Genomic DNA, 22532 nt, shown 5'->3' on the forward strand with positions numbered 1-22532 from the left:
TGTTTTGAATCCACCAAAAGTTTTGGCCTCCAGGCTCAAATGCATATATTTCTCCTAAAATAATATATTTCTCTCTGTTGAGATAAATTGATAGAAGCATAAGTACTTTAACTAATTTATACGCATTCTTGTGTTTCTTGAAGAAGGGAACAAAAATCAAAAATCAATGTTTGTTATACATGATGTATATGTATGATATATTCGATTATAACACCCTCTTTTTCATTTTTAACGATATTAATTGACAATATACTGTTTTTCCATCAATTTACTATCTTATGGTTTACGCAACTGCCCTTTAGAATATTGTTGAAGCTTGACCAGATAGTGGATAATGCTTCATGATGTGATCTAAGCTTAGTAACCCACTAATGTGCATTCCATATAGACTAGATTCCTATATATCTGCGTGTGGTTTTCATGTAACGTTAACATCACAAACTGATGTATGCCTCGGAGATAACCAATTCTTTAAAACAAAGAAAAACAAAAAATGTTGTGAATAAAATTGAGTTAATTTAGCGGCTTTAGTTTGAGTGGATTTGTTTGAAGACTGATCTCAGACATTGATTGCTGTTATTTTCTACTTGGTCTTTGTAATTGTAGGCACACGATGAAATCTGTAAAACAATCATATTCGAGAAAAGAAGATCAGCAAATCAGCCCAACCATTGATAGTCTTTGTATGTGAAACATTGATAGTCTTTGTATGTCCAACCAACCTATCAATGAGATTGAGAGTTTCAATTTATAGCCCAACCATTGATAGTCTTTGTATGTGAAACAACCTCAACATTACTGGACCATATATTTGCTCAGGCCCAATAACAGAAGATCAGCAAATCAGCATAAACAGTTCTAGTCGGTTTTTCAATTCTGAAAATATATTCGTCAACATTTATCTTTGTAACCACAAGATTCATCACCAATAATTAATCATATCCTTCTTTAGTAGTAACTACTATAATAAAAACCTGCACATAGAAATTAAACAAACCATCACCGTCGATCAGATCAATCCAACGATCATAACAATCCATGAAATTTTTTTTCTCAGTAAAGATCGAGGACGTCAAAGATCGAACGGTTACAAAGAGGACACGTCCCACGGTTCATCCAGATCTCTCTTGAACACACTCTACAATACGTATGTCCACAGGGGATAAAAGCCGCACCTTTCTCCCTTCCCATACACACGCAACACACTGGATCACATCCCAACCACGTCGTCCCATCGCAACCGTCCGTTTCCGCCAGCAATTTCATCAACGGTACCTTAGCTACTTGAGTCTCCCTCACGTGTTCACCACGCGCTAGTCTCTCCTCAGCAAGAGCCTCCGCGAGGTTCCTTGTGCCACGTGTCAAACAATCCGGTTCCCCAACCAAACCCGGACCCGAATCCGACAAGTCAACGACCGGGTTTTGACCCGAGTAATGTTCGTCGTCTTCGTCATCTTCCTCGGCGATTGGCGTCTCCGATTCTCTGAGACGCAAAGTGGGCCCACCGCAACAGCTGACCCAATCAAATCTCAGCCGTCGTTTCAACGTTCCCCACTTGCTCATCGTTCGATCTCCACCGTCGATTCGATCTTCTTCGAGCAAACTCAACATCATCGTCCTCCCACTCTCGGTTCCATCCGCCGATTCTCTGAGCAAATCTCCGAGTTGACTCATCGTGACTCGGACGCAAAAAGAGAACAAACAAAAACCCAAAATTCAAGAAAGAAGTAACCGTTTTGGAGATTCTATATAACTACGCTAAAATTCACGAGAAACTTAAAAGCTTTAATGGCTCCACCCAATAAATGCTTATGCAAAGACACTGGTATTTCTGAGTTTACGTTGATCACAATTCACAACATATTTGGATATAAATATACTAAATGATTTCATCTTCTAATAGTAATACAAATGGACAAAATGACAAACTTAAGAGAAGAAGAAAAAAAAGAGAGAACATCATAACAATTAGTAGTTTAGTGGGTACCACTCATCAGTACGTATTTGACTTACATTTTGTATTATAGGGAATCGCATCGTATATCTCATTTTTAATTTTTATATGATCTTATATTATTTGTCATTGTTAGTTTTATTTCGTTTTTAATAAAAAAAGATTATTTGTCCGTTAGGGAAGCATGAAGCATCAATTGTCAAATGTTGCTTCTTCAAATAAAAGTTCTTATATTAATCAATGATTGGATGTCAATAAACAAACCACAAAATTAAAGGCGTCAAATTAGGTTTTGATTCGCGGATTCGGCCCAAGTAAAACCGCAGTAGTACAGACTTGGGTTCCATAAAATTTGTCTAAATAAAAAGCGGATTTTGTGATTTAAACCCGCGTGGAAATTGAACTTTTGCGGGTTGGATCAGATCAGATCCGCGGTTTTGCGGGTCAACCCACAGAATTTAATGTTTTCTTATAAAGTTCGAAAAGTGAAGTATTTTATCATTTTTGATTGGTGGATTTCGAAGTAGTAGTTTTATGGAGTGAATCGAAGCCTATCAGAATCATACAATTCAGCTATTAGACTTTGTGATAGCTTCATTTCAATGAGATTAAGGAATCATCAAACTGGTATGTGTTTTATATTCGATTCAGATTCTGTGATTGGATTTTTGAATTTGGAAGAAAATCTGGTCATTGTCTTCCCAGCTAAAAACTAGTATTTTTTGTTTAGAGTTTTAATTTCAGTTTAATGTCATAAGTTTGCTTTTTTGTTGGTTTTGTTCATCGACTATATCACGGATGTGGTTTTTATTTTGTCCGCAGCGATGCAAAGGTAATTTAGAATCGCTTAAAACTTGAATTGACAATAAATAGGTTTGTTTGAGAATCACATTTGTTTGTACGCTGGATTAACAAATAAACTTTGTTCATCTTTTTTTTTTGAATTTATATGTGAATGTCTTGTTGCTTGTATATTGATGGTTATCTAGCTTAAATTACCACTTTTGATGTGTATCATTATTTGTAATTCATTTATTTGCTTTTCAAAACTAAGTGTCTATTTTTACCGTTAAATTGATTTTTCAAATCTTATAGCATCTTAGGGTTAGGAGTTTTGTATAAGAGGTTTATTGAATTCATTTGTTTGTTCATCGAATTTACTTAGACAAGAATTTTCTTCAGTTTTGTTTCTTATGCATATTATGATTCAATTACGAGCAAAATTTTATTCTCTTCTTGCAAATTTTCTGGTTCTGTAAGTCTAAAATGTCATAAAAACTTTAAAATGAAGAAGAAAGTATGAACCCGCGGGCTAGCCCGCAAAACCGTAGAATATAAGCGGGTCAGGATTGGACACATCAATTTGGGACCGCAGCTTATGATGGGCCAGCCCGCCAAACTCAAAAAAAAATTAAACCTGCATCGAATCGGGTTACTTGGACGTGGACCATTAAACCTGCATCGGATCGAATTACTTTGGACGTGGACGTGGACGTGGACGCGGATTGGTCCGTTTGAAATCTCTACACAAAATTAATCAGTGATTTGAATAGGATTTCTTAATTAACGTTTTTGGGCTGAGATACAAGGCCTATAAATAACATTCATTTGGCCCTTAACGATAAATATAAATCGAGTAATCGTATTTACATTAAATGTCCACTACAAATGCCCCGTGGCCTCGGCCTTAATTCATGACTATTATTGACCGTTAGACCCTTGGATCACTGTACCATATATGTACTCCTACTAATCCATTTGGACAGTTTTCTCTAGCATTGATTCCAGAGCAAAATACAGCTTTACCGGATTAGAAAATGAAGACCGGTTTGATATGATGAAATCAAATATTTTTATGCTGTATGCAGAATTAATTCAGCCATAAAGACACCAGATACAACTGAGATTTTGTTATTTATGGTTCTTGCTTATAATTGAATGGGATTCTTGCTTATGATTGAGTGGGATTCTTGCTAGCTACACTTATACTTGGTTTTGAATTTTTGTTCATTTGTTTAAATAAGAACTTGAAAAACCAGAGTAATTAGGTACCCAAAAGACCATTGATGGTGACTTGAAATACATAGAGGTTCTTACTATAGGCTCTAGTTCAATACAAGTTTTCAGGTGAGCCATCCCAAGGGGAAGAGTCGAGAAGGTCTTGAGTTGGAGCATTGGCGGTTGCGTTTCCAACACTAGAATGTTAATTTTGCTACTTCAATTCTTTTGATCCAATTTTCTTTATATTCCCCCTCTTTTTTTAGTTTTGTTTTTCTTTGATCTTTTGAACTTATTAAAGCTTTGAATTTATAAAACTCAAATGTGAAATTATGTTTGTGATGAGATCTATGAGATAGATTACTAATCAACTTAAATTGTGAGAATTATGAAAGTGCATGGCGTGTTTACCATAAAGGCAAAATGACTTGTAACTACAACCTAAAGAATAGATTGAAGTTTTGATATCTTATTATTCTTTACATGTACTACCAATCTAAGGTATAAAAATTAGTGAGAATAATTTGTGCATTGAAAGCATATAGGAATGAAAGAACAGGTAAGGTTGGGTGGTCCAAATGTAAGCCATTATTGTTTAAATGTTTGGCATAAGAGGGGAACAAGGAGAATATCTATTTGACGTTTGTAGTTACCAATCAATCTCTTATCTTATGTCGTTTCTATCATATCCTAACTTGGAGTTGTGGCTGTGCAGTGTGCATTATATTTATATAATTAAAATTAGTATTTCTCTTTAGTTTTACCAAATTGCTTTTAAATCCCAGTCAAACCTAAGTGTTTCTGATGTTTACATGACTATTGGTCAAGTCTTTTTATTGGTCGCCTCATAGGTTTTTGACATTACCAAACTCTAGAATATCATGGTTTTTTCTTACTACATCTACATACACTTATTTTTGCTCATACTGTTTATACAAATAACAAAAGAAATATTTCGTACAAAGTATCAACATCATCTTCTTTTATTTTAAGTCATTTAGATTTCTTTTCTTGTAAATTTGTGACGATATATAATATTATTTGTATATGTACGTGATATATCATTTACAAGTGCAAGACTTTACACAAAATAATATATTAGGAATACGTTCATGGCAATTTACATATTACACCTCTCATTTAACATTTAATATACAATTTCTAACGTAATATGTTTTAAATATCAATGTTAATTATATTAGAACAGAAGAGTACTTTGTAAATGTTGAACAAATCTCCAGGAAAAAGAAACATGGTTGAATTAAATTTTTAGTCAATAATGTATCACCAGCAAAAACAACACTAAAATTTACAACTATATTTTATTGTTTTTAACAATTCTGTCATTTTTATTGCTTTTTTGTTTGCTATTAAGAATTGCTTTTTGTTAAATTATTACTGCATATTGGAATATAAGTATGGTTTATAAAATAAATATATTATATAATATGAAAAAGGCAAAATAAAATAAACAATTAACAAATCTTTTAATAGTAGACAGAGGTGACGTAAAGCAAGGGAGAGAGAGTGAGTGAGAGATTGTAGTTTGTCTCCCTCTACAATGACGTCTCACAACCTCACCTTTTTCTCCTATATTCTCTCCTCCCTCTTTTTTTATGGATGCACATTTCTCCTACATAAAGTCATAAATACATATATGCATACATGCACATATATATATACTTGCGTATGTATCTACGTGATGGTGTGTATTTAACAGTGCTGAGCAAAACCCTAACCCTATATATCTGCCACTAAACTGAACCTGTGAATTTTCTAGACGTTGAAGCTTACAATGAATTACGCGATATGATTTTTCGGCGCTCTAAAGACTAGTATTAATCACATCCCTTAACTAATATACGTGGAGAAAAATATATAAAAAATTCTCGCTCACATCCCTTAATTAATATACGTGGGGAAAAATATATAAAAAATTCTCGCTCCATTTTCAATAATAGATATTTCAGAATATATATTTCTGAAAAAATTAGTTTTTCTATGTTTTTTTTTTGGTAAAAGGGCCTTTGTTTCTTAAGTGGAGTTAATAATTTTTTCTTAATTTCCCATATTACTTTAATTAATTTTTTTAAAAATATTAATAAAAATTAAGAGTGAATGTAATTACACATCATTTCTTAGATGTAAAAATTAGAAAACATCTACTAATTAGAACGGAATAAATAACTTTTTGTTTCTTGCAGGAAACATTAATTTACCTTTTCTGGTAAATAAAATAATAATTTACTATTTTTAGTTGTTATCGAAACGAAAACAAAAGAGAAAAAATTGACCAAAAAAAAATAGTAGTGCCAATATTCAATAAGGAGGTGTAATTTAAAATGTCATATTACGCCAAAATATGTGATTTTGATTTTTGTGGGTACGGTGATATTCTTTCACGGGGAACCCTATGGGCTGTGGCCCTAGTATGATTTGAAGGTTACCATAATGGATATATATATATTATATCCATTATATATATAATGGATATAATGGATATATATATATATCATCGCTATCGTCATAATCAAGCATCATGTTGTTGAAGATGGTATCATCATCACCGTTATTGTTTCTCTGTCAAATCATGGTTGGACCACGTCCACGAAATAGATATGGAGTATAAGGTATCAAAATTCAAGAGTAATGTACATTTGATGTTATAAGAAACAAATTGTATAAGAAATGTTTGGTGTTCGCTAATCTCCATCTAGTTTTTGGTGTTGGGTCTCTAGTTTACCAAAGATCTATTTTACTGAAATTGAGAAAATGTGTACGTATTGTTATGGACTGGTTCCAAGCCCCAATCTCTTTAAAAAACCCTTTTCAAAATTAGAAAAACTTTTGACAACAAAAAAATATTAAGAAAAACTAAAAGATTTGATCTCACATTATTCTTCTAAAAACGTAGACTTTGATAAATGATACGCAACAAATGGAAGTTATAGAACTTTAAATTTAGAAAGGGTCAAGACATGCACCAGTAATATTTGGAATTATTACAAATCATCAGAGCATATAGAATCTTCGAGACATGTATCTCAGCCCCTTTTAATATGGGTCAAGTATCTAAGCTTTTTTTTTTTTTGTCACGTATCAAGAACATCAAGCATCCCATTATAACACACCCTAGCTGTCTTCAACAATTTTTTCTTCTTTATCAAAAAGCAATTTTTCTTAAAGATTTGAAAACTCCTACTTGTTTAATACAAATAAAAAGAAAGTTCTACTTCGTAAGAATATGTTTTGAAGATGTAAAAGAAGTACAAATGCAGAGTATCGCCAAATTTGAATTATGCATGTAGAATCTACATTTCTCAGATATCTCAGATAGTATTTAGACCATCTCCAATGGTAAAATCTTAAAAGGAGGTTACTAAAATTAAAATATTAATATTTTATTATAATTTAATTACTTGATTTAATTTTTGTTTAGTTAAAAGAATAAACCAATCAATAGTTGACATGTGTAGAGCTTTATGAAAGAGGAGTTCTAATATAAGAGTTTTTAGGCCATCTCCAAACATGCACTAAAACACCAAATTTGGTGTAATTTTTCTTTAATGATGCACCAAATCTAACAGCAAATATTTTTTTAATGTTTTGTGAATAGTGTTGCACCAAAACACTATTCACAACATCAAATATTAAAATATTATTATTATCTTATTTACTCATATAATTATATTATTGTTTATTAACTAATAAAATTATGTTGGTTTTGGAGTGTAAGATTCATTCTCGTAATTCAAAATTGCACAAAATATTGTTATTAATAGATTAAAATTAAAAATAGATAATAAAGTTCAATTAAACATTTCAACATAAAATTACTGAATTAAAACAAAAAAAAAACAAAATACAACAAGATAATTATTAAGACATAATATTACTATACAAGGATTTATAAGATTATTTATAAAGATTTAGAAGATTACTTATAAAGATTTATAAGACTATAATTATTTTGTCATTGTCTTATATTACAAAAAAAAATCTTATAAAAGCTTATAAGATTGGTTCTAAGGGTTTATAAGATTAAATGTTTATAAGACTATAACTATTTTGTAATTGCCTGAAAATTAGTACAATATAATTTATTTTTTATTATTTTTTATTGATAGTAATTTTTGTTTTTTTTTATCACCAAATGTATTGTTATATCGAATTTATAGTAAATCTATTTAATAAATAATTAGTATACATCAAAATTATTAAAAAATAAAGAGAATTTTAAATTTAATAATATAATAATATAAAATATTAATTTTAGTGTAAGATTTGGTGTTGTGATTGGAAATGAAAAAAAAATACTATTCACTTTTACATCAAATTTTACACTGTTTATAATACCAAATTTAGTGTTATGATTAGAGATGGCCTTAGAATCTCTCTTATGATGTCTCTTTTACTTTTTCATATTTTTTTATTTAATTTATAGTTAAAAGCTTCTTCTTAAACCTCCAATTGGAGGTGCTCTTAGTTAATTCGGCTTACCATTAAAACCATGTGATATGTTAAAGACTTCAATAGTTTATTTGTTGAAGTATTTATTTTTGTATAAATGATGGTGCAAGAAAATACACAATTTAATTTTCTAAGATGTCACTTTGTCATTTTTATAAAAATTGAATATAAGAAGGTCATTTACATAGGAAAATTATATATCCTCAAAATGAAAACAAATACATGTCTTTTATGAATATATGTATTTAAGTATGTTTCGGCTTAAATCAAATTAAAATGAATTTATGAAGATTTAAAATATATCAATCTTTATAAATGTAGATCTAAAGTGTATTATAGTTTGCTAGTTTAACTCAAATATATGTAAAACTAAATAATTCTTTAGTCATTTGTAAGAGTTTTTGTAGAACGTTTCATAACATTGTTAGCAGTCTTAAAAAATCGTATTGAGCATATATGTTTTTATTAAATTTATTGTTGTAATTAGAAATACAAATCATTAAAATTTATACTCTTTTTGTTCAAAATTATTTGATGTTTAAGATTTTTATACACAAATTAAGTATTTATTTAATTTTTTTTCTACATCAAAAACATTATTTATAATTTATTTAAATATAATTCAGCTAATAAAAAGATAATTTACAGAATATAAAATATAAAAAAATAAAAATTCATTAAATTTTATATTTAAAATATCAAATATCAAATAATTTTAAAAAACTTCATAAAACATCAAATAATTTTAAACAGAGAGAGTAAATAGTAAAAATAGAAAAGATTTAGACTAATTTTTTTAAACAACCAAAGGATTATCGAGAAATAAGCAATAAATAAACAATATATTTTTCTGTACCATAAAGTTATAGACTAATAGTATAATTCTACAAATGCAATTTTTAATGCTAACTATTAATTGTCCCAAAGGAATAACTACATTTAAGGATCTGCAGAATTTATTTATTTTGGTCAACAACTAATCTTCCGATAATTATGATTTGGAAATAAATAGCTTTTCACACCAGTCAAGAAAAGTAAGGATGACATAATGCAACACGTTCTTTCATGTATTACCCATGAGATAATTAACTTTATTATTTCGGGTTAATGCATATATACCCGTGATAACACCAGCCGTCAATAAAACATTTATTTCTCTACTAAATAAAGAGTCGCTTACAGGTGATAGCACTTCTTGAATTCTATATTACATATTTTGGCATTTGCAAATAAGATGACACTTTTTTGTAGTTTGTGGATTGGAAAACTCAATTCGGTCCCTCTTTCCAATTTAAATAGAGCAACCGGTTTAGATAAAACTAGTTAACCGAATTTAAAGATGGTTTAGTAATTAAAATTACTTTTTATCTCCTTCTCTCCTTTCTTTCTATCTTACGGACATTGATATATTCTCCTCTGCTTCACATACAGACATCTATTTCTCTCCTTCAAACACACATACATCTTTTTAACTCTCTCTCTCTTACAAATATTAAAAACACCACCCACACAAGGAAAAAAAATCCAAATCAAGAAAACAGTTTCCAACTTTTTTCTCTTTTTTTCTCTCTCTTTCTTTCTCTCAGATCCAAACCAGCATACAGATCTGAAAAACAGTGATGAAACTTTTCTGTGGATGGTGATGAATAATTTGGATCCACTGTTTGGATTTGAAGCACTTGTATCTCGTGGTCGCAAATCCACTGTTTCTGCAACTAGAATTGCTTGTGGTTAAGTCGTTTGTATATGAAGATGGAGAAGAGAATAAACAGTACATGAAACAAGCTATATGGACAAGTACACAAAGCTAATTAGTGGACACGTACACAAAATTCACTTTTCCTATAGATATTTTTTTAGTGGATGTATCCTTTGACTGTAATATCATGTACATGTTGTAGTTTCTTTAACCAACGAATGCTTAAATATGGTTGCCTTGAATTAAATTGGTGTGGACCTTCCATATGGACATATTATCATATACATGTCATATTAGTTATTTTGAATATATTCGCTTAGAATCAAAGTTTGTTTGTCATGTACATGTCCACGAATCATTTAACTATATAGTCTATGTTCTATATGGTTATAGTTATATAAATAGTTAAAGTCATATGGATATGTACACATAACTCACTTCCTGTATAGATATCTAAATTTGCTTCATATTTTTTATCTGTTTCTATTGGTTGTCATCGGTAATTGTACATGTCCATGATAATATAGAACAATAAGATAATAACTTATCCAGGAACATTCCATTGATAGTTTAATAGAGAGCCAATCCATGTGGACATGTCTCAATGGACATGATTACAATGGATAAGAGAACGGGGACACAATTTGAACACCAAAATATCATCTGCCTAGATAAATGCAGAAACAAAAAAAGAAGAGAGAAGCTACGATAGAGATATGGTGTAAAACAGAAGAACGATGGAAAGCTTTGTGTCCATGTTCACATGGATACACCAGTATTGATATGAACGATTAAAATACATTATATATGTCTGTGCGGATACGCCTATAAACTTTGCGTCCATCAATGGAGGAAGTAGACGTGGTTGCGGTGGTCATCGCTTTTTTGCATTCAAAACGGCGGAGGCGATGGAGAGGCAATATGGGATATGGCATAGAAGACGACATGAACAAGAATATACACGACGACATAGACAATAAGAGATATGGTGTAAGAGTGATGAGCGATGCAAAGCTTTGTGCCCATGTTCACATGGATAAACCTATATTGATATGAAGCTTAAAATGCATTGTTTATCTTTGTGGATACGTCCATAAATTTTACGTCCATCGTAAGAAAAAGAAAATTGGTCGAGAGGGTCATCACTGGTGGACAAAATAGAGAGCGATACAACGATTTGCGTCCATATCCACATGGATACACACATATTGATCCAAGTGCAAATCCGGATAAACATTTGGTTGTGGCAGTCGGAAGACCAACATATGATGGTGGAAAGTAGTTGCGAGCTCACCGAGAGTTTGGGAGCTTTGTCAAGAAGAGGAGATTAGATCTATAAGAAATGAAGATGCCAAGGAAGATTAAGAGGGAGTACAAAAAGAGGATGAACCAACTTAAGGAAGATACATTAACCATGTTACCTCAGGTCTATAACAATGAATACATAACCATGGATTAGATGAATGCGTATATAAGAACTAGTGGATACTTCCATATGACCGTGTGTGTGGATGTGACCATGTTCTGAAATTGCTGTAGCCGAGATCCGTTTTGATGAATCCATGAGCAAAGAAGAACGATATCGCGATTAACCAGATGAGCTCGTTGGTGAAAATGGCAAAAGCAGCTGTGAGCTAAAACGTTCTGTTGACGACTGAAGTGGTTAAGCTGACAAAATTCCAAGCACCGACAGTGAGTGGAGCAAGGACGAATCATGAAGGGACTATTTGATGAAAAGCTCTATAGATCTAAAGTTACAGAGCTGCCGGAGATGTTCTACAGCAGAGAGTTTCTACCTCTCCTCATATCCAAATAAGAAAAGACGTAGAAAACTAAAAGAAAAAAAGAGGAATGAAGAAAGAAGAAGAAATAATAGAAAGAAGAAAGTGGAGAAGAAGAAAGAAGAAAAAAAAAAGCACGAAGGAAAAAAAAGAAAAAAGAATGTTGATTTAATAAAAACTGGGTTAAAGAGATTAAATTAGAAATCGGTTAAAATGGTTGACCAATTTTGGTTTAATAACAATTAGGGAGCATCTTGTCTTTTCCTCTATAAAAGACAAAAGAAAATGCCATTTCAAATTGAAGTGTCAAAATTTGTAAACGTAAACTCAAAAAGTACCATTAGGAGTAAATATTTCCTAAATAAATCCTTTGTGTAAAATTCACGAGGAGAACTGTCAAAAACTTGGATTGAAAACGAAATATTAAGAAAAAACATCGTTAACACAAGAAACTACATATATATATTGTTGGCTGCACGTAATAATAAAATTTTATAAGAAAATCTATATTGTGACGCCATATTATGCTATTTGGCGAAATCAAATTATTCTGCATTCCTGGAATTTTCTATTCATGTATGGTTGTATAATCAAATATATACGATAGATTATTTTTAACTAGTTTATACTGATCAATGGTTGAGAAATTCAGTATATTAGTTTGACTTTGGTTCGTATCATGCTGTGATTTAGACCATGGCAAACATTTTAAATCAAATGACAAGAAAACCCAACTTTTTGTATGTAAGAGATTAGTCACTAAACCGGGCTTCGCATTTCTCCTGGTTTTTTTTTAAGAAAAAGATGTATGCATAATTCGTCCTGAAACCTTAATGCAAGTAGTTTTAACCCTTTAGGAATGACATTATATTAATTTTTGTGGGCTTGACGTCTAGATACGAGAGAATCCTTTCTCGATGGGATAAAAAAGAGCAAAGGTACAGAAAAATATACATAAAATTTTTAAATTGTTTATTTATTATAGCTATACAAAGAGTAGAGTGTACAGAGTGATTAGCCCTACTGTTTAAGAGGGAGAGAGTAGGGTCATTAGGGTTTTAGAGAGAGAAGACATTCGGACTGTCCCCACTAGCTTTTCGAGTTTTTCTGTAGAATAAAGATTATAATACCATTAATGTAATTCTTATTTTCAACTAAATATTGCAATAACTAAATGAGGAACCAACTTTTTTAATAAATGCAGATTATATGCTCTGACTTGGACTAAATAAAACTTGCAAGTAACAGTTTCGAGTCCTTTTGTTTTTAAACTTTTCTGTTGTAGAACTTATAAATGATTGCCCTACAAGTATAGATTCTTTAAAATCCTATGTATTAGTTACCTGCTTTATTTGACTATTAGATATCTATTTTCATATTATTATAAATGATAAATAAGCAGTCATATTTTAGATCGTTATATCAACGGCATAAAATCAATATATTGGTATGCCAATACGTGATCCCTTAAATATTATATTTCGCACTTCATGTTTTTCTTTTCAGTTTGTAGTATGTTAATGTTAGTAATTGAAGGGTTTAAATTGTTACAAATGTTAGTAATTGTAGGGTTCAAATAGTTTAATAGAAGTACTTACATTTATGTAAATATTTCAAGAATTTTAGTATCACGTTGTAGTGATACATCCAAAATCGCTTTTTAGTAATGATGTCTTTTCATTCTCTCTAATTTCTACCGCTGTCGGATTATTTGTCCTATTATAAAAAAATATAGAGGGCTATCGTCAATAATATAAAAAGTAACATACAAATAATAATCTTATGTTAATATGAGTGTAGCTTTGCAAATTTCCACATATATAAAGTTATTTGATTTTCTTTTTTACTTTATAAATGTTATATCTAAACTGATAAAAACATGCTATCAAATTATATCAAAAATCTCTCAACCTTCTATGTTATGATGAAAAAATTATTTATACTATGTTATGGGTCTTGTGTATTTGTTGGCCGCCTTCGGTTGTAACTGCGATTTGCAGTCAGATGCTGCAACCAGTTGCGCAGCTGGTTATTGTTCGTTTATCAATCGTGCATCTGGTTTCTGTGATTTCTCGCGATGTTGAATTTTTTCAACGACTAAAAATTAGAATTGTGGGACAAAGCGATTAGATGCCACATCTTGCTGCAGAAGACTGCATCAGGCAAATTAACAATGATCATCTGCAGTTTTTTGTGGTAAGCAAACTAACAAACCCTATATCAAAGAAAAAAATGTATTTTTATGATTCAAATCATCACAAGTTATTCTGATTTGGTAGAAATAGTTCTGAACCCGGTAAACTCACTAACCTTAATTTAAAATTTTTTCCTTAACAAATAACAATTAATTGGTTGAAAACTTTAGAATAGTTTTTATTCCACAAAGATTTGTATTCTTTTATGTAAGTTAGATAGAGTAGATAAAAATTATTCCACATAACCATTATTTATCGGTTGAAATTTGATTTAAGAAAATATATTGCTAATAAGAAAACTATATCAAACTGCTATGTTGTAATCTCTCATAATGAACATCTGATTACAGATAGTGGAAAACTCGGCACAAGCACATTATTAGGGTTGTAGTTACGCTATTTATACTACGATTTCAAAATATTACGTGAAGACGCCGACAACTTTTTTTTTTTGGGCTACATCCAACATATCGTAATAAAATCCGAAACAAATAAATAAAGTGCCCAGGTTCTAGTGGATGTATAAAATGAAAGATTTTAAATGAAATCGAGTTTGGCAATATAAATATGATTTGATGGGTTCCTTGTAGTCTCTCTCTATCTAATAGTTTCTCAGTTATCTTTTCTTTGCCAGAAATGGCAGTGAAGGGCAGTAGCAGTAAGAGCAAAGAAGAAAACTGAGGAGAGAGTTTGTTTTCTTTCATGGGGAAAGTAAAACTTTGCCTTGAAGATTTCCCTCTTCGTTTTTTTTCCTAAGACTTTTTTATTTCAACGAATCACTGTCCTTAACCTAAAAGCAAGAAAAATAAGCTTTTTCATACTCTTCTTATGTCTTCTTCCCTTTAAAATAATTTTTTATATAGATTACTTATGAACATGGCCATAAAAAGTATGGGAATATACCCCTTTTTAAAATAGTTACTATCTAAAATATTTCTTAATAAGGTGTCACATCTAAGAAGAAGTAGCGGGTTATCCAAATTTCTATAATTCTCGGAAAAAACAGCGCATTGATGAATTTATAGCGTTTTAGTTGGTTTATTAATTAAATTAAATCCCCTAAATGCCCGATTTTATTAATTGAATTAAAGTGCAGGAGTAGATGACACAAAAAAAATTAGCGAGGTATTGGCTGGTTTTAGTGTTTTACACCAACCACAATTTTTTTTGGCTTGCAAAAGAAATACTGTTTCCGTTCTTTAGATTTTTTTATATTTCAAATAAATAATGTTTTCAACTTTCAATATAAAACTAATTATTTCTGACTATTTTTATTCTGCAAATATTTTATAATTGGTTAAGTTATTTTTAAATAAAAAAGATGTTTTAGTATGAAAAAATAAATTATCTAAATTTTTAATACATGTGCAAAACCCTTAAATATCACTTATAAATGGTAATAAAAAATATCTTTGTGTGTCTATATGTATAATTCCTTCTATGATGTAATTCATTACAAACAAAATTTCATCACTCAATTGTATTCTATACAAATAATTTATAATAATTGTTTTTTCAATATAAGTCAAGATTTTGATGATGTTTTTTTTGTCCTTATTAGACACATTTATACAATACACTGCATTCATTATACATAAAATTCGAGAATATGTAAAATGAAAAAAGGATAAATGCAAATATGTATATAGAATTATGGATACGTAACAAAAAATAAATAAGGATTATATAATTGTAAATAGCCAAAATTAAGTAAAAAAGGCGGGTGTTGGGAGATCGGAAGTTTGAACAGAGAACAAGGATAACTAAGTTTCCATGCAATCCAATTGTGTTCCAAAAATGAGTACTTTTGGTCTATATTATTTTTTCTTTGCTTATATATTCAATAGATGGAAGTCCAGCTTTTACACGTAAATTTGATTGGAACCATATAAAAAATTGATTTTTTTAAAGGGTATAATATGTGGGTTTTAAAACAAAAAGTAAAAGAGTAAAAAAAGAATCAAAGATCACAATGCTGAAGCGCTAACATAATTACATAACCAACCACACATGTAAAGAATAATACATATCGATCCCTTTTTGACTATATTATTATTTTGCAGCATCCCGAATGTAAATGTGATTCTACAATATGCTCCAAGAGAAAAAGACATGCTTAAAAAAAAAGTATTTCCGATCAAACTAATTGATTAATGGATCCTAAGAAGCAGAACATTTAAAACATGCTAAGTTTTTAAGAAGGACAAGTCAGGAGATACTTAAGAAAAAAAATATTAAACTGAATTTTGATGTCAATTCTCTAGTTTTGATAATTCCACACAAACAACATTTGTTATACATGTACTGCTAGTTTAGCAACGCCTATTTTGCTGACAAATATACACTATAAAAACCTTAGTTCAAAATTTTGTTAGTTGTTGGTCGGCAGTTGAAATAGAATTACCGCCTAACAAAATAATCAAAATTAAACATGTATTAATTTTGAACTTTTTAATATTTGTGTAACATGTTAATCCATTATAATTTTTATATAATATTGTAAAAACTGCATAAAACATATAAAACATATAAAACGGTATATTTGAATTAATACATTATAATTTCATTAAAATTATGAACATAAATTGGAATTGTCAATTTTTAGACCCAACTATTTTTTTTAAAAAAGGTTAGGCAGCTGGAAATTAATTTTCCTAGGCGGCAGAAAATCAAAAATGAACCTAAATTACCCGAACTACCATAGATCGCCGCAGCGTCTAAAAAGTAACTGGACTTTACTTTTCACATTGACTCAATTGATAGATTTTATTGTCAAATGTAAACGGATTCTTCTAAACTCGGTATGCTATTTTATAAACAAGTGTCCCATCTTGGAGTCAATAACAGAGGACGATGAAATGTATTATTCTAAAAGGCCTCAGAAGCTTTGCTTAGTGGTGTGAATGTGATTGCTCATTTTTGTAGTGGCAAGAGGTCAATCACCAAATATTTACAATCAATCGACGAAAAGGTTAAGATTTGAGAACATGATAATGGTAGAACAGACAAATAGCTCTTAAAAAATATGGCTTGGATTTTTTTTTTTGCTGAACAATTTATTGAAGTTGAGTATTCACTATAATGTCTTACGTAATTTTATTACATTTCTAATTTTAATTATCGCTCATAATAACATTTGTCTTCTTAACCTCTCTAACAACAATTACTATAGTACTACAACTTTTGATCAGCAGTCAGATGTTAAATCACTATCATAATAACAAAAATTATGAAATGTTAATAAGAATGCTATCCTTTCCTTTTGAAAAAGAGAATCCAATTTCTTAGGTTACTTAAAGCCACACTTAAATTATGAAAATCTGTCAGTTAATTATTAAGAATCTAAGAAAGTTTGTTTGTACAACGGTACTAACAATATCTTCACATGATACACATATATTGATAGAAAAATACAAACCTGATATATAACGACACAAATGTATATCTATACATTTTACGTATATATGGCATCATAAACCAAGACCTGAAATCGATGGTTAATGGGACACCAAACCAAATGCATCCTGTTGCGCCTGGGCTTTCTCGAGAACATTTCGGTTTTCTCCATTTCAAGCAATTGTGACATATTAAATTTCGATTTCGATCCGGTTTACTACCACATAGAAGATGAGGGGGAAAAAAAAATTCCAAAAAGTCATAAATGAGAAATCATATTTCAGCAGACGAACACAAAAGAGTTAAGAACCCACAGATCACACAATCTCTGTCTATGTCTGATTTTCCACTTTTTTTTAAAAAAATTTCCACCAATTATTTTATAAGAAAAACTTCTTAGATTTATCTTTCTGGTCTCTCGTCTGCCGCTTCCCTCTCCCCCATAACTATCACTATTTAGAATTTTTTCAATGTGAAAAAGGAAGCTGATTGTTGAAGCATAAATCCCGGGAGACCACTTTTGCATTTACAAATAATTAAATTAAACCTTGCATATATATACATATACACACACATTTATATTTACTCTTTTAGGGTTTCCCAATAAATTTGTAGTACTTTATTGTGTTTCATAATATTGATGATAAATGCTAGCTGTATTTACGATGCTCTTCTTCATTTTTCTTCTTTTCATTATTATTAGTATTATTTTTCTTTCTGTTATTATTTCTTTTAGTTTCTTTTTTTCTAGTAGCTATATAGCAAAGCCAAAGTGAATAATAATACTGGTGAGAGAAAGAGAAGATGGAGAGTGGTTCCAACAGCACTTCTTGTCCAATGGCTTTTGCCGGGGATAATAGTGATGGTCCGATGTGTCCTATGATGATGATGATGATGCCCATCATGACATCACATCAACATCAACAACATCATGGTCATGATCAACATCAACAACAACAACATGATGGTTATGCATATCAGTCACACCACCAACAAAGTGGTTCCCTTTTTCTTCAATCACTAGCTCCTTCTTCTCGAGAAACTAAGAACAAAGTTGCCTCTTCTTCCTCTCCTTCTTCCTTTGCTCCTGCTTATTCTCTCATGGAGATCCATCATCAAACCGACCTCGTTAATGGAGGACTCAACCCTTGTTCTTCTTCCTCTTCTTCAGCCTCTGTCAAGGCCAAAATCATGGCTCATCCTCACTACCACCGCCTCTTGGTCGCTTATGTCAATTGCCAGAAGGTGATGATAACAGAAAATCCTTTAAAGAATAGTACTTTGAAAGTCTCTTCTTAACTGATGATCATTGTTTGATTTTCTACTCAAAGAAGAAGAAGATTCTAGAAACCCTAGTTACGAAACTTTACCCTTCCTTTACTTTTGACATAGCCCTTTAATTACTTTGATGTTTAGTTTGATTTTGATGTCCCCTTTTGTTTATTACCTACTTACTTAATCCGAAAAAATATCTAAAAAAACAGAAGAAACTATTTTCCCTTACTTGAGAAAGTTTTAAGAAACTTGGAAACAAAAAAATTAGCTAATTTCAAGAACCCTATTTTCAAGAAATGCTCCAAAATATTGTTTGTGGGTTTAAAGATTAAGATATATATTAACCTTTTTCTTTGTCTCTTCTTTTAATTGTTGCTTATTAAGGTGGGAGCTCCAGCGGAAGTGGCGGCAAGGCTGGAGGAGGCTTGCTCGTCTGCGGCGGCGGCTGCAGCGTCGATGGGACCAGCAGGGTGTTTAGGTGAAGATCCAGGGCTTGATCAATTCATGGAAGCTTACTGTGAAATGCTCGTTAAGTACGAGCAAGAGCTCTCTAAACCCTTCAAGGAAGCTATGGTCTTCCTTCAACGCGTCGAGTGTCAATTCAAATCCCTCTCTCTCTCCTCTCCTTCCTCTTTCTCCGGTAACTCTACTCTCTCTCTCTCTCTAAATCTCTTTTTTCTTAAGAAAATTTGTGTTTCTTCTTAATTATGGCGTCAAATTAAACGTAAGATGAGAAAAGTGTTGTTTCTCCCTTTGTGGGTTTTAAGAAAGATCTCTCCTTTTTCTTGGGTTAATGCCCCTTTGATGCTTGTTGCTAGGGTTAGTGTCAGATTGTTATATGTAGCTTCCTAGGTTTACGTGTATAATCTTATCTATTCATAAGTGTGTATGTAGATATTTTATTGAATTAAAAGCTTAAAAACAATATTTGAAGTTTCCTTTTCCGAATTGAATTTATTTTGCTTAGTACAACAACAGTCACTGTTCTTGTCTCTTTCTTCTCCGTTTGTTTGGATCTATTAAATTTATTGCATCAAAAAGAATATCTGGATCTAGAGTCTGTTCGTCCTTAGATCTATTGCTCAATTTAGACATACACATGTTTCTGTACGTATAATCACATTCACATATATCTACACAATGTCATTTCACTCTTCTATTGTCTTCACGATCACGAGTGTAGTAGAGTTTCTATAGACACACACCTACTCACTTTAACTTGTTTCTTTGAATAATTTGGTTCAATAGCTCATTAATTCGCATAACTATATTCTATCTTTGTGTACTTAAATATCCTACCCTTAGAAATTTTAAGACCAATTTAGTGTTTTGGTGACAACGGTGTCCTCTTTACACATGATTAATCAACGTAGGTTATGGAGAGACAGCTATTGATAGGAACAACAATGGGTCATCTGAGGAAGAAGTCGATATGAACAATGAATTTATAGATCCACAGGCCGAAGATAGGGAGCTTAAAGGACAGCTTTTGCGCAAGTACAGTGGTTACTTAGGCAGCCTCAAGCAAGAATTTATGAAAAAAAGGAAGAAAGGAAAGCTCCCTAAAGAAGCTCGTCAACAACTGCTTGATTGGTGGAGCCGACACTACAAATGGCCTTACCCTTCGGTAACTTCTTCTCCTACACTAGTATCCATACCCGTTTTTGTTATAAATGCATTGCATAAATATTACTCAAGATTAAACGAATTCAACATGTTGGGTTACTCTATGTGGGTTTTGGTCTTTTACCTCTTGTATTCCTTATTTCTTGCTGCAATTGCATGATCACAAATCCTTATCAAGATGAATCAACTGAACCTATCGGGTCGACGTATGTTGTTTTCGGTCTTTTAGCACATGTCAATATGAATGAACTGATTCTTGCTTCAATATCATGTCTATCTAGATAAGAAAACTATCAATTTCATCTTATGGCTTTACCATAGCTTAGTATTAATTTAGAGGCATATAATTTAAGTTCAAGTCATAACTTTGGAAAGTAGTGTGCATGAGATGATTTTCCCTAATCAAATAGAGACTTGTGTCCTTATAGCGACGCTGTATCATTATTACTCTTTCGCTTTAGAGCGATCCTAAGATCTCGGTTCGGTGTATCATATCAGTAGTGTTGCTAGCGTAATCAACCGGATCAAGGGCTAGACCTAGATCCACAATGAGAAATGAGAGTGTTGATAAGATAACTTGATGATTGACTTATTTTCTTGGGGGTGTGTAAATGAAATGACAGGAGCAACAGAAGCTGGCGCTGGCAGAATCAACCGGGCTGGACCAGAAACAGATAAACAATTGGTTCATAAACCAGAGGAAAAGGCATTGGAAGCCATCAGAGGATATGCAGTTTGTAGTAATGGACGCAACACATCCTCACCATTACTTCATGGACAATGTCTTGGGCAATCCTTTCCCCATGGACATCTCCTCCACCATGCTTTGATCGATCCTTTTATTTCATTATATTTATAATCATTAAACAGCTTATAATATGTGTAATCTATGGTTTCTCGGTATACTTAGGAACGTTACATGTTCCGATTGATGAACAACTGTTTGATGTTTTCCTCAATTATGAATGATATGTGTTGTGTAACCTTTTGTATTGTTCTGTGGTCAACTAAATTGCTGAAGTAAAAGCTCTTTTGATATATTCGTCCCGAATCAAATTTAACTTTTGGATTTGCTAACCGTTTTGAGTCAACCCGGTTTAGATTCTGAATGTGTACTTAATTTTGAAACAATGAAAAGATTTATGTTTTACGTTTTGTAAAGGGCGTTTCTATATGTCTTGGGAAATAAATTTAACAGTGATGAAAAAAACAAAAAAAAAGTTAGATGTCTCTAGTTCGCTAATTATGTGAAGTCACATATTTTTTTATATCGAATACTCGTTTCTGATCTTGGCAATTGGCAAATACATTCACATTTTTTTTTCCTTCATATTCCTCGATCCGAAAACATTATTGCCGATCAGCTAGCTAAATGGGCCCTACGAGGCCAGTCTACCCCTATGTAATAAACCCGGTTCTGGGCTTTTAATCTATCTGATGTTCAAAAAAAAAAAAAAAATTATAGACTTAAGCCTAAAAAAAAAGACATAGCGGAATGTTGTGGAAGTTTTTCTGGATCAGAGTTTCAATTTTGGTGATTAGCTACTAGTTGCTTTTATAGCCATTCCTGTATTTTTTTTCCTTTTTCTTCTGAATTATATTAAGATGAAATTACAAGTTACAATGCAGAGCATCTATTCTATTAAAATAGAATCACTTTTAGTAATTGCTTCCAAACACTCCTAATTTTTTTTAAAAAAACATTGTTTAGAAATATTTTTAAAATTATTCTATATTTTTTAAAAACATATTTTCTTTTGTATATAAATTTAATTTCGAAAATTAGATAGTAGTTTAGATATTTAAAGATTTCTTTAAATATAGGTTATATCTAATTTAAAATTCAAACTATTTAATTATTTGTAATTAAATTTAAATTACTTTACAATTCCTTAAATATAGGTTCATTTAATTTAACATTTAAAATTCAAATAATATTTTCAGAATAATACATATGATTAATGAATATTTTATTATATCTTTTAAATCATATTCAATAAGACTAAAATTTTATATATTAAAAACTGATAAATATTAATATTATTTGATAATTTGATGGAACGGGTTAGGTTTTTTTATAATTGTGGTTTATACGGGTTAAGTTATAAAAATATGCAAGATATTAAAATAAAAATGAT

General features: G+C 31.1%; 2 protein-coding genes across 2 annotated transcripts; one reads left to right on the forward strand and one right to left on the reverse strand.

Annotated features, from left to right (window-relative positions):
• Positions 1–895: 895 nt before the first annotated feature.
• Positions 896–1876, reverse strand: LOC18009947. Its single transcript, XM_006391836.2, has one exon. The coding sequence runs from the start codon at positions 1672–1674 to the stop codon at positions 1054–1056; it is 621 nt and encodes a 206-aa protein (XP_006391898.1). The 5' UTR covers positions 1675–1876; the 3' UTR covers positions 896–1053.
• Positions 1877–18297: 16421 nt separating this feature from the next.
• LOC18009870 (homeobox protein SHOOT MERISTEMLESS) lies at positions 18298–21391 on the forward strand. Its single transcript, XM_006391837.2, has 4 exons — positions 18298–18738; positions 19153–19408; positions 20142–20395; positions 21018–21391. Exons 1-4 carry the CDS (start codon positions 18298–18300, stop codon positions 21222–21224), a joined length of 1158 nt encoding a protein of 385 aa, XP_006391899.1. The 3' UTR covers positions 21225–21391.
• The last annotated feature ends 1141 nt before the right edge of the window (positions 21392–22532 follow it).

Source organism: Eutrema salsugineum, unplaced genomic scaffold (genome assembly GCF_000478725.1).
Source record: "Eutrema salsugineum unplaced genomic scaffold, Eutsalg1_0 scaffold_8, whole genome shotgun sequence".
In the NCBI taxonomy this organism is placed as follows: domain Eukaryota; kingdom Viridiplantae; phylum Streptophyta; class Magnoliopsida; order Brassicales; family Brassicaceae; genus Eutrema; species Eutrema salsugineum.

What these genes read in the sequence shown, in the direction of transcription:
- LOC18009947 (XM_006391836.2), bottom strand. Translation starts at nt 1,674, where the DNA reads ATGAGTCAACTCGGAGATTTGCTCAGAGAATCGGCGGATGGAACCGAG.
- LOC18009870 (XM_006391837.2), top strand. Translation starts at nt 18,298, where the DNA reads ATGGAGAGTGGTTCCAACAGCACTTCTTGTCCAATGGCTTTTGCCGGG. An exon ending in CTTATGTCAATTGCCAGAAG is followed by an intron (nt 18,739 to 19,152) that starts GTGATGATAACA and finishes TTGCTTATTAAG; the next exon opens with GTGGGAGCTCCAGCGGAAGT. An exon ending in CTCTCCTTCCTCTTTCTCCG is followed by an intron (nt 19,409 to 20,141) that starts GTAACTCTACTC and finishes TAATCAACGTAG; the next exon opens with GTTATGGAGAGACAGCTATT.